Here is a 12805-nt window from a genome sequence, read left to right on the forward strand (position 1 = left end):
CAGAACGATAGTCACGCTAGTTAGCCAGCGCCAGCTAGGTACAAACGCCAGCTCACAGAACGATAGCCACGCTAGTTAGCCAGCGCCAGCTATGCACCAATGCCAGCTCACAGAACGATAGCCACGCTAGTTAGCCAGCGCCAGCTAGGTACCAACGCCAGCTCACAGAACGATAGCCACGCTAGTTAGCCAGCGGCAGCTAGGTACTAACGCCAGCTCACAGAACGATAGCCACGCTAGTTAGCCAGCGCCAGCTAGGTACCAACGCCAGCTCACAGAACGATAGCCACGCTAGTTAGCCAGCGCAAGCTAGGTACCAATGCCAGCTCACAGAACGATAGCCACGCTAGTTAGCCAGCGCCAGCTAGGTACCAACGCCAGCTCACAGAACGATAGCCACGCTAGTTAGCCAGCGCCAGCTAGGTACCAACGCCAGCTCACAGAACGATAGCCACGCTAGTTAGCCAGCGCCAGCTAGGTACTAACGCCAGCTCACAGAACGATAGCCACGCTAGTTAGCCAGCCAGGTACCAACGCCAGCTCACAGAACGATAGCCACGCTAGTTAGCCAGCGCCAGCTAGGTACTAACGCCAGCTCACAGAACGATAGCCACACTAGTTAGCACCAGCTAGGTACTAAGGCCAGCTCACAGAACGATAGCCACGCTAGTTAGCCAGCACCAGCTAGTTACCAACGCCAGCTCACAGAACGATAGCCACGCTAGTTAGCCAGCTAGGTACTAACGCCAGCTCACAGAACGATAGCCACGCTAGTTAGCAAGCCAGGTACCAACGCCAGCTCACAGAACGATAGTCATGCTAGTTAGCCAGCGCCAGTTAGGTACAAACGCCAGCTCACAGAACGATAGCCACGCTAGTTAGCCAGCGCCAGCTATGTACCAACGCCAGCTCACAGAACGATAGCCACGCTAGTTAGCCAGCGCCAGCTAGGTACCAACGCCAGCTTACAGAACGATAGCCACGCTAGTTAGCCAGCGCCAGCTAGGTACTAACACCAGCTCACAGAACAATAGCCACGCTAGTTAGCCAGCCAGGTACCAATGCCAGCTCACAGAACGATAGCCACGCTAGTTAGTCAGCGCCAGCTAGGTACTAACGCCAGCTCACAGAACGATAGCCACGCTAGTTAGCCAGCCAGGTACCAACGCCAGCTCACAGAACGATAGCCAGTTAGCCAGCACCTGCGAAATCGAATGCCAAACTGATGATATCAGGAGCCATCAGTAGCTAGATAACATTAGACAACGCCGCATGCATTAATAAACTAAAGTGAATAGTTCGTTGACTGGGTAATTTTGTTTAATGCTTCAGTTATGTTGAAAGAGGAGCTCCAAGCTGCTCATACACTAGACTCTTGCCGTAATGGTTTGTTGACGTGGGTCTGTGAGGAGGAGGAGGGGCAAGTCGTGCACTACTGCAGCAGATTTAGGAGTCTGATCTGACGGTCACAGAGCTGAGGGAGCGCGCCCAGTTAGCTGTAGAAATCCATAGATTAGCCGCACCGTTATATAAGTCGCAGGGTCGAAAAATGGGGAAAATGGGGGGGGGGGGGGGGGGGGGGGGGGAATCGGCTTATAGTCCGAAAATATCGGTATATAAAAACTCAGGCTTAGAGGCGTGGATGCTGTTATTGTAGAATGTGACTGTATTTAAGACAAGCCTTTTATTTACCGATAGCCATAAGAGTTCCCTATGCATACTGTTTATGTCCGTTGTTATGGGGCAATGTAAGACTAGTCTGGCAGCTCTGTTCTGGATAATTTGTAGTTTCCTCTGTGCACTGTCAGATGCAAAGGACCAAACAGGTGAGCAGTAGTCCAGGTGGCTTAAAATGAATGACTTAACGACCTGTCCCAGAATATGTGGTGGAACATAAGGACGGCATTTTCTTGCCATATAAATGCCATTACCCATTTTCTTAGCCACTGTGTCAATGTGCTCTACCCATGGCAGTCGACTATCTATTATGACTCCCAGTAATTTAACCTTATCAACCTGTTGTATGGGTTCACCAGACAAGTGCAGACTCAGTGTAGGATTGGCTAATAGTTTGTGACTGGTTCCTATGATAATTGATTTGGTCTGGTCTTTGAGATGTTTAATACCAGCTTATTTAGTTGTATCCAATTAGTTACTGCATATAACTCTGTAGATAAAACTTTGTGTAGATCACCACTAGTGTTTGCAGCATAATACAGTGTGGAATCGTCCGCGTACATTTGTATACTTGCTTTACACAAAGCAGATGGTAAGTGATTTGTGAATATAGAGTACAGGAGTGGTCCAAGACAGCTGCCCTGTGTCAAGCCACAATCTAGCCCTTTGCAGTTAGACATGCTGCCATTGTAATACACTTTGTCTTCTAACATCTTGGAATTCTATGTTGAGGAAAATACTAAATCTATGTTGAGGAAAATACTAAATCGATGTTGAGGAAAATACTATATGTTGGGGAATACTATATCCATGTTGGAGAAAATACTACAGATGTAGTGAAGATGTCCCCGTTCTCTCAGTTAGTTTACTATGTGTACAGATGTAGTGAAGATGTCCCCGTTCTCTCAGTTAGTTTACTATGTGTACAGATGTAGTGAAGATGTCCCCGTTCTCTCAGTTAGTTTACTATGTGTACAGATGTAGTGAAGATGTCCCCGTTCTCTCAGTTAGTTTACTATGTGTACAGATGTAGTGAAGATGTCCCCGTTCTCTCAGTTAGTTTACTATGTGTACAGATGTAGTGAAGAGGTCTCTGTTCTCTCAGTTAGTTTACTATGTGTACAGTACAGATGTAGTGAAGAGGTCTCTGTTCTCTCAGTTAGTTTACTATGTGTACAGATGTAGTGAAGATGTCTCTGTTCTCTCAGTTAGTTTACTATGTGCTGCAATCAAACTACAAAAAAGCAAGCTTACAGAAACAAGTATCTTATAATGATGTCACAATAATATTACTTAAGAGGGCTAGATGGTGTAGTGCAAGTAAGATGTTTATGGCTGAAGGACTTCCATCCCAAGCTGTCTTAAGAAATTGTATGTAGAAATGTATTTGCCGGGTAAATTACTGTAAATGAGATCATCTTGGTTTTGTCCTTCAATCCCAGGAAACACTGAGACAGTTGTCTTTATGTAAGACTCTGCATTTTCTTTTCTTATCTTTTAAACTACGTTTTTTATGGTGCTTTTATATGTAATTTATTCTATGTATCGTCTTTTATATGGACCCTGAGTCCGTAATCAAATGTAGATTGATTGATATCCATGAGGTGTTTAGGAATGATAGAAATTAAGAACAAAATTACTTTAAAGAATGTAAGGAATGTAAATTAAGTGGTAAAATGATCACCTCTGGCGAGCTCGTCTATGTCCAGCAGACCATCCTTGTTGCCACGGGTGATGGGAAGCGTGTGGACGTCTGGACAATCCATTAGGGGTTTCTCTAGACGTTGACACAAAGATGCCCAAAACAAAATTCATCATGGTGGGCACAGTGGATTATTTGCCAAAAAAACTAAAGGCTAACTTACAGCAGGTTAAGAGAAAAAGATACCTTTGTGTCATGGTTCATAATGTACCGACAATGGCCTACATCTGCCAAACTTTCTTCTAGTACTGTACTTGTGCTGTATAATGACAGCTAATCTAATCTAAGCCTCCTAGCTCTCCAAACCATGCAACATAAAGTATGTACTGATCACAGACAGGTAGGATAGTTCTATGTATTGATCACAGTGCTTTACAGCAAGTAGAGTGAAAATCTATTTATTGTGGTCCCTCGCCATAGCAGCTTCCAATAATAAAATACAATACATTTAGTATAGAAAAAAATAAGATGACTAAAATAAAGATGACTATATACAGTTCTAAAAAGTGTGCAGTGCAATACGATAATTTTAGCTTAGAATAAAATAAGATGACTAGAATAAAGAATACTATACAGTTCGAAAAGTGTGCAGTGCAGATCAGGATGTAGATATTCAAAAGATTTAGGTTGTACACATAAAACAGTTCAGTGGATAGTATAATGAGAAAAAGAATAGACCCACACACTTTCAAGATAGTTAAATCAAAACACTACACCATCCCCTTAATTTGGAATGATGTAAAAAAAAATGGACAAATCAATAAGACATTAACCTTTTTATTTTCCATTTAAAAACTAAATAGAATGCAGGTACAAAAATACAAACAAATCACACTACCTACTGTATAACCCTAATCCCCTCGCGCTATACATCCCAACCCTAGTCCACACCCTCATCCACCACCCAACCCCTCATCCACCACCACACTTCCCAGGCAACACTGAGTCATCAGCCCATATGTAGCCCTCTCCTCAGTTTCCTTAGAAACCTTTGCACATTGTTTCATAACAATTTACTCAAGCCTAGTAATAGACACAATATTTATGACACTGGGAATACATTCCCTGAGGTCCATAGATCTCCCTAGATACCAAGAACATGCAAATGGCCTTGTAGAAGTGGAGCAATCTTCCATTTACTTAGGTGTGTATTTTTAGGCAGATTTTCAGAGATTAAGAGGTAAAGAGGTTAAAATCGGATCGGATCTGATTGAGATTAAAGATTTTGAACTACTGGGCACTGAACATGGAGAGACCAATCGCAAATCAATCTGCACTTTCTCGGCCAAGCTATAGTAATTTTTCCCGCACCTACTCCCCAAACTCTGCATGCGCAGATTGATAAACCTAGACATCTGGACAATCCCGAGACTCCGTGGGCAATCTGCGCATGCGCATGGGGAGTAGGTGCTGAGAAAGTGACTATAGCTCGGCCGAGAAAGTTCCGATCGACTTGGGATTGGTCTCTCCATGTTCAGGAAACTCAAAGTAAACATAATTGTACTTACAGATGTTGTGGTGTCCACAGTCTGATGTCTGTTTCCACAAGAAGAAAGTCTTGGTCCAGTAGAGTTCTGCCACAGAGAGACTTCACACTGTAAACACACAAAGCGTTTGTTGAATAATCCAGGAATTTATGTGGAGTGTATCGAGGCTCGTGTTGATGACGTGTGTGGTGACGTTGAACCTCACGTGCCGGTCGTACCACGTGACTGATTCAGGACATTTGGCACGCGATTCAAGATATAAGGGGCAACGAAGCGCAATAGTCTCCTATGACTAGGGTTGGGTACCTTTCACATCTGAATCGATACCGGTACCCAAGGGTACCTTTTTTCTGTACTTTAGTCTCTAAAAATTATATCTATATACGAAGTGTTGTAAAAGAAAAAATCCAAACTTCAAATAATTTATTATCATTATTATTTATTTAGAACAATTTGTATAGATATAATATTGCAGCGAGCGTTGTCTGCATCTAGCTTTGTAAAGTGTAACAACACTTGCGACCGTTTTCGGCTTGCCATTGCCCCGACTGCTTTGTTGTTGAATCAAGTCAAATTCTAGGTAAGTGCGTATTGTGCGTGTGAACGTGCGGCACACTTCATAGGTTTCATTTTGCGGTAAACGAAACGTTGACGTCATCAGACTTTTAAAAAATGTATTTGGCACGGGCGGTTCTTACGTGAATCGGTCGGTACCCTTCATTCGGTTCGGTACCCATCCCTACCTATGACCTCACATTGTGTTGACTTAGGCATTTATTGCGCGTTTGTTTGCTATCTGTTCAACTAACTGAGCTGATCTCTCTCCTAAGTATTCACATAGTAATAACTAACTGAGCTGATCTCTCTCCTAAGTATGCACATAGTAATAACTAACCGAGCTGATCTCTCTCCTAAGTATGCACATAGTAATATTAATTAATGTGACAACACAGCATATCCCTTGTTGTAATTTCTGTTACTTTAAAAAGTGAAGTGTCTGTTGTGTTCAAAATAACTTGGATACAACAATAACACCTCACCGATGCTGAGGCATTAAAGAGCCTTGCATGAGAACAAGGAGACCAACCAAGGTGGACCCAGCTCAGGTAAGCCATTTTAGGATGCAAATGTAACCTGTGTGTTACATCTGCGTTGTCTCCGACTCAGCTTCTTCCCCCAGGCCATCAGAACACTGAACTCTCCACTCACAAACACACATGAGAACACACACACGCGCGGCAACCGCTAAAAAAAAATCACTGTTTACTAGTGTATATAAGAACCAGTTTCTCAGGAACCTAGCATGTCTTTTTTCTATCATGCATATCTTGTGTCTTATCTATTTTATTTTTTCTATGCCTATTTTATTATTGTATTTTAGCATCAATTTTAGAGGACGATGATCTTGACCTGGACAGTAAAGCTGATAAGAGTCTACATTTCTGTGTTGATGATGCCATCCCCTGTAAAATTATTAAAACTTTCCCCAATGATAAACCTTGAGTATCTAGGGAGGTGAAAGCTGCAATTAACCGAAAGAAGAGGGCATTTCTTAGTGGTGATAGAGATATGATTAAACATAGGGCTGTCGCGATAACCGCATCACCGCAATCCTGCGGTGTGTCAAGTGACCCGTGGGATGTAGAACAGACAACTGCGACAACCGCGGGTAAAATAAAAAGGGGCGTCATCATTTTTAACTTCATTTAATGACGAGACGTCCGTTTTCCAGTAGCATGAGCTAACTTCACATTTCCATACAGTTTACAACTCACAGATGAAATCAGGATTTATTTTCATATCCCGGACTCGAGCCCCCAATGTATACCTTTTCCTGTATTAATCTGAACCACAGTAGAGTACAGGGGAGTAGGGATGCCCCCCGGACCCCGGTTTTGAACGGGAACCGGTACTATATTAGAAAATACCGGAGTATTTATAAGCTCCGACGTCCTCGGTACTGCTATCGATACTCTAGAGAAATTATTATTATTATTATTATTATTATTATTATTATACCCGCCCTGCTGTTCTTAGCACCAATCGGCAAGCGTGTATTCGTTTTTTACTTCCAGAATGTCCAGAATTTTGACGAGTGCTCACAACAACAAAGCTACTAACGTTAGCTCCCCGCGGCCGACGAGTAGATTACCAGCGCTCTGCAGGATGACTAAACGAGGCATAATGATTTTACTGCAACGAATGTTATAATAAAAGCCTTTCCATACATCTGTCTGATTGAAAACTTTATTAACAGACCGCAGAATGGGCACAACTCAGCACGGGCTGAGATATGAACGAGTAATGCTTGCTATCTATCTAGGTCGTCCTCGGACGTTGCTATGTTCGGGTAAATACGCTGATGTTATTGAACGTGTAACTATATAACGTTAATGCCACAAAACGAATGCCTTTGTTAATCATAAGTAGTAACTTTGATGCAGTAGTGTGTGTGTGGGGGCGGCGTTGTTCAAAAGTTTGAACGTGTGGACCAGATTGACGCGACACAATCCTCTTGGGCAAAACATCACGATATCCACGATACGATACGTACGATATTGGCTTTTTTACCGATACCGATATTGTCCAACTCTTAATTTCCGATACCGATATCAACCGATACCGATATATGCAGGGTCCCCCCCCCCAAGAAAATGGAATAATTTCAGGTAATTAACATTACATATCTCTTGTTGTGGAATTAACACAACATTATGCATACTTTTGACAATAAATAAAATCAGAATTTGTTCTTAATTGCTTGCCTGGGTAAATAAAGGTTATAGAAAAAAAAAATCTTTTTTGAAAACAGATACTTTCCGATATCACATTTTAATGCCGATATCAGCCGATAATATCGGACATCCCTAGTCATGAGTCATTGTGGAACCAAATTAAAATCGCGCGAATAGTTTTTTTTAACCTACAATTAACAATAAATATTCAACATCCTCTTTTTGAGACTCCGCCTCAGACTCTTATCATTTGGCACTAAAAGCTAAACATTGTCACGATATGGCTGTGCGCAACATGTCATTAATTGTGTACGCGAGGTGGTCGATCACTAGTGACGACGTTAACGTGAACTAGGTTAGCTAGCATGAGCTACCGGTAGATGAAAAGACAAACTTTACTGGTGAAAATGTGATTTAAGTTGGAATACTCCTTTGCCAACTTGCTGTACTTTGCTTGCAGGTCTGCAGCCATTAACGTTAGTTAACGCTAGCTTTCGGTTAGCTGTTCAATGCTAACACCACCAAGCGAACGCATCAGAGCTCCCCGTCAACACCGCTCTGTCGGGAGGATGGCATTTAAGAAAGTATCTGCTGTTAAAATGACAAACAGCATTGACACTTTAATTCACGGTCGGTTAAACACACGTTTGTTTTATAATGCTCACAGCAGACCGCAGTGTTGTTGATAAATGACGTCATATGGTATCGGAGCGCAGAATTAGAGGGTATTGGCCGATACCAGCATTTTAGGCAGTATCGGCGGCATTTCCGATACTGGTATCGATATCGGAACAACTCTAGAGGAGACATGAATAGAATTGATCAACTGGCTAACGCCAGTTAGCCGTTCAGCTAACGCTAAACTACAGTGTCTAAATAACTAACTAACGTGACTCTGCAACACCAGTTCCATTAGTGAGGAAATGGGGGGGGGGGGGTATATTGAAGACGCTTAACAGGTTCAAAGTAGGGATGCACGATATTGATTTTTTGACACCGATAACTTTATGCTCCTCAAGCCGATAACCGAAATTTTTTAAATTTTTCTTTTTTTTTTAGTATTTATAAGCTCCGACGTCATCGGTACTGCTATCGGTACTCGAGAAATTATGGAGTTTTTTTTGAGGAATTTAAACATCGCAAACTAATCTTGTTGGCCGTTTTCTATAACGTTATCTCTCCTGCCTCGGTGTCTCTGCCCGCGTCGAGCGGGCTCCGGGCTGTGCTCACACACACACACTCACTCACACACGGGTGCTGCCGAGTACAGACAGCTCTGCTCTCATCATTCATGGCGGACAGAACGAAACGTTCAAAAGTCTGGGTCTATTTTACTAAAGTCGATGCCGACAACGCTCGTTGCCACAAGTGCAACAAGACATTTGCCAGTAATGTATAAGCGCTGGTACTTGTCAATGTGGCTGGCGCGGGGAGCTAACGTTATTAGCCTGAGCTCCGAGTAGAGTAATGGCTGACAATCCGGAGGTAAATAAACGAACGAGAGCTTCTGATTGGTGGTAAGAAGAAGAGGTGGGTGCAAGCGGTGGGACGTAATTGGCAGATCGACTGTCTGCCTCCGAATGTAACGTGACTACGTCACAGCCAAGAAAGGGAGCGCTGGATTTGTGAAAAACTCGCTGTTCCTAAACCACACGCTATCAATCGTACCACAGTACTGGCAAAACGGGAGGAGGCTATAATAAAAACAAGCGCCCTTCATCCAAATCCACCCACACCGGATTTCTTTTAACCAAAAAATTTATTATATTATCGGAGCTATCAATAACGTTATCGGGTTTATCGGGATGACGTCATAATTGCTGATATCGGCCCGATAATTATCGTGCATCCCTACTTCAAAGACAACTTCACATTTATTGGCAATTCGTTTCCTTATATCGCTTCCTCTAGCCAGGTTCAAACTGTGTTGACAAAATACCATCATGGTGTGGTCAGCTACGGAGCATCAGATCTCTCTCTCTCTCCACCCCACCACGCATGTTTAAAGGAAAACTCCAACATTTGGGGAAATTAGCTTATTTGCCATCTACCCTGGAGTTAGACAAGAAGATGCATACCTTTTTCTTCTCTGTGCATGCAGTAGGAAGACGTTGGGAACTAGGCTAATGGAGGAACCTACTTCCAGTGACTGACGCGAAGCTAGGCTAACGGTGCGCGTCTTCCTACTCCTACTGCATGCACAGAGAAGAAAAAAGGTATGTATCTTCTTGTCTAACGCCAGGGTAGATGGCAAATAAGCTAATTTCCCAAAATGTTGGAGTTTTCCTTTAAGCTGCTGCGGTCAGGCAAGCGCCTACGGTCACACGCTGCAAGAACAATGAGACTCCGACTCAGCTTCTTATGTAAGTATTTGAATTTTATCAGACACCGAATTTATAGCATTGAAAATAATGACTTTGAAATCATGTATCTGAATATTTTTGCTCCGAATTTACCTATGTGAAATAAAAATGCTAATGCATAATTACGGTGTTCAAAATTCGATGTAAAAAATTGCGATGCAGAATCATCCGGGTTACCCAGACAGGATAAGCAATCGAGTCTGGATGCAATCAAACTGACTTCTGGCCTATCACTGCACGGCTTTGTCAGTCATGTGATCACACCAACCCGGGAGAAAGATGGCAGTATATATACATACGGTGGGGAGGAGACTGTCCATTAGGAGGGGGTGGGTGGGTGGGAGAGAAATATACATATGGTGGGGAGAGAATATATACATACGGTGGGGAGGAGACTGTACATGAGGGGGTGGGTGGGAGAGAAATATACATGCGGTGGGGAGAGAATATATACATACGGTGGGGAGGTGTCTTTTTTACCATGCATATTTTGTGTATTATCTATTTAATTTTTTCTATGCCTATTTTATTCTATTTTATTATTGGATTTTGCACAATCAATGCGGGCAAGACCACTCTCATTTCACTGTATTCCCTGGTATGTATGTGACAAATAAACCTCTTGATTCTTCATCTTGTTTTAAGAAAACAAGATTAAATTGACCAAAATCCCCAAAAAAAATAAGCAAAATTATCTGTGGAATAAGATAATTCAAGATAAAATTCTACTCAATAGGGCTGCAACTAACGATTATTTTGGTAGTCGACTAATCTGTAGATTATTTTTCGATTAGTCGACTAATCTAACGATTATTTCTGTCACACCCTCCATCTCTGCTTCCTGTGGGCGCGGCTCCTTTTCCGGGCTCTTAGCAGACTTCTTAGCTTGAGGGGGCTTTCTCACTCACCCATTCAGGTCCGTTCTGGTCCGTTCCGTCTTGAGTGCAAACTCCCCCCCCCCTCTAGTTTGTGTACACACTGCAGTCTTGGTTCGCTCCGGGTTCTGCTTACGGTTTGCATTTTGAGCGTGTGGCTTGCCGTAGGCGATGTCACGCTTGAACATCAACAAAGGAAGGAAGAGTTTAACACACGGTGGTGGAGACTGGATGCTGATATAAAATAAACAAATAACCAATAAATATGAAGTTATATTTGAACCTCTGTTGTCAAGCCTTGTCAATATAACCCACCCCCTTTTCTCACGAACTGTCAGAGTCCGCTTTTGCAGGGTTAACGATAACGCTAAGCTAACGGCTAACGCTAGTTAGCTTAGCCTATTACTAGTAACATTGCTTGCATCGATTATATTGAATGTCATTGATCTACCGGTCGATCACGGCCGACTGGTTGGGCACCACTGGTCTAATAGAAATAAATGCATTCGAACAAGAAAGTATAGTAGACATAGCAATTAGGGATGCACGAAAATTATCGGGCCGATATCAGCAATTATGACGTCATCCCGATAACGTTATTAATAGCTCCGATAATATATAATAAATTTTTTGGTTAAAAGAAATCCGTTGTGGGTGGATTTGGATGAAGGGCGCTTGTTTTTATTATAGCCTCCTCCCGTTTTGCCAGTACTGTGGTATGACTGACAGCGTGTGGTTTAGGAACAGGGAGTTTTACACAAATCAAGCGCTCCCTTTCTTGGCTGTGACGTAGTCACGTTACATTCGGAGGCAGACAGTCGATCTGCCAATTACGTCCCTCCGCTTGCACCCACCTCTTCTTCTTACCACCAATCAGAAGCTCTCGTTCGTTTATTTACCTCCAGATTGTCGGCCATTATTCTACTCGGAGCTATAACGTTAGCTGCTCCCCGCCAGCCACATTGACAAGTACCAGCGCTTATACATTACTGGCAAATGTCTTGTTGCACTTGTGGCAATATATATACACATTTAAAAAGAAAAGTATAATACAATAAATATCGGTTATCGATATCGGTTATCGGCTTGAGGAGCATAAAGTTATCGGTATCCGTGTCAAAAAATCAATAGCGTGCATCCCTAATAGCAATGGCTAACGCTAACGGCTAACGCTAGTTAGCTTAGCCTGTTTTAGCGTTAGCCTGTTCAGCAGCTAACATTATCCCATCGCTCGTGGCAATTATATTGAATGTCATTGATCTACTGGTCGACCACGGCCGACTGGTTGGGCACCACTGGTCTAATAGAAATAAATGCATTCGAACAAGAAAGTATAGTAGACATAGCAATGGCTAACGCTAAGCTAACGCTAGTTAGCTTAGCCTGTTTTAGCGTTAGCCTGTTCAGCAGCTAATATTATCCCATCGCTCGTGGCAATTATATTGAATGTCATTGATCTACTGGTCGACCACGGCCGACTGGTTGGGCACCACTGGTCTAATAGAAATAAATGCATTCGAACAAGAAAGTATAGTAGACATAGCAATGGCTAACGCTAAGCTAACGGCTAATGCTAGTTAGCTTAGCCTGTTCAGAAGCTAACATTATCCCATCGCTCGTGGCAATTATATTGCATGTCATTGATCTACTGGTCGACCACGACCGACTGGTTGGGCACCACTGGTCTATAGAAATAAATGCATTCGAACAAGAAAGTATAGTAGACATATAGCTATGGCAAAAAAAGTTACCAGGCTTAATGCGAGCCAGGGAAGTCTTTACCCCCTTCCGTGACTGCTATGTGCAAGCCAGGGGCTTTATATTAGGGGTGGGACGATACATCGATCCAGATCGATATATCGATCTATTATCAATAATCAAATAGGATCGATGCAACGTAGTGATGCACCGATGTGAAAATTGTGGCCGATACCGATAACCGATATTAATATTGCTGTTCTGGCCG

At 42.7% G+C, this 12805-nt stretch overlaps 1 protein-coding gene across 2 annotated transcripts in view; it reads right to left on the minus strand.

Annotated features, from left to right (window-relative positions):
• LOC311248845 (uncharacterized protein) overlaps window positions 1-12805 on the minus strand; it is a 170341-nt gene that overhangs the window by 5293 nt on the left and 152243 nt on the right. For both annotated transcript variants that reach the window (XM_084338074.1, XM_084338075.1), the window contains 2 exons: window positions 4888-4974; window positions 3362-3454 (listed from right to left, as the gene is read on the minus strand). In XM_084338074.1, the coding sequence (XP_084194200.1) occupies window positions 3362-3443 (82 nt within the window). In that variant the 5' untranslated portion in view covers window positions 3444-3454; window positions 4888-4974. The remainder of the gene's footprint in view (window positions 1-3361; window positions 3455-4887; window positions 4975-12805) is intronic.

Source organism: Notolepis coatsorum (assembly GCF_963971535.1).
Source record: "Notolepis coatsorum genome assembly, chromosome: 2".
Lineage (NCBI taxonomy): Eukaryota > Metazoa > Chordata > Actinopteri > Aulopiformes > Paralepididae > Notolepis > Notolepis coatsorum.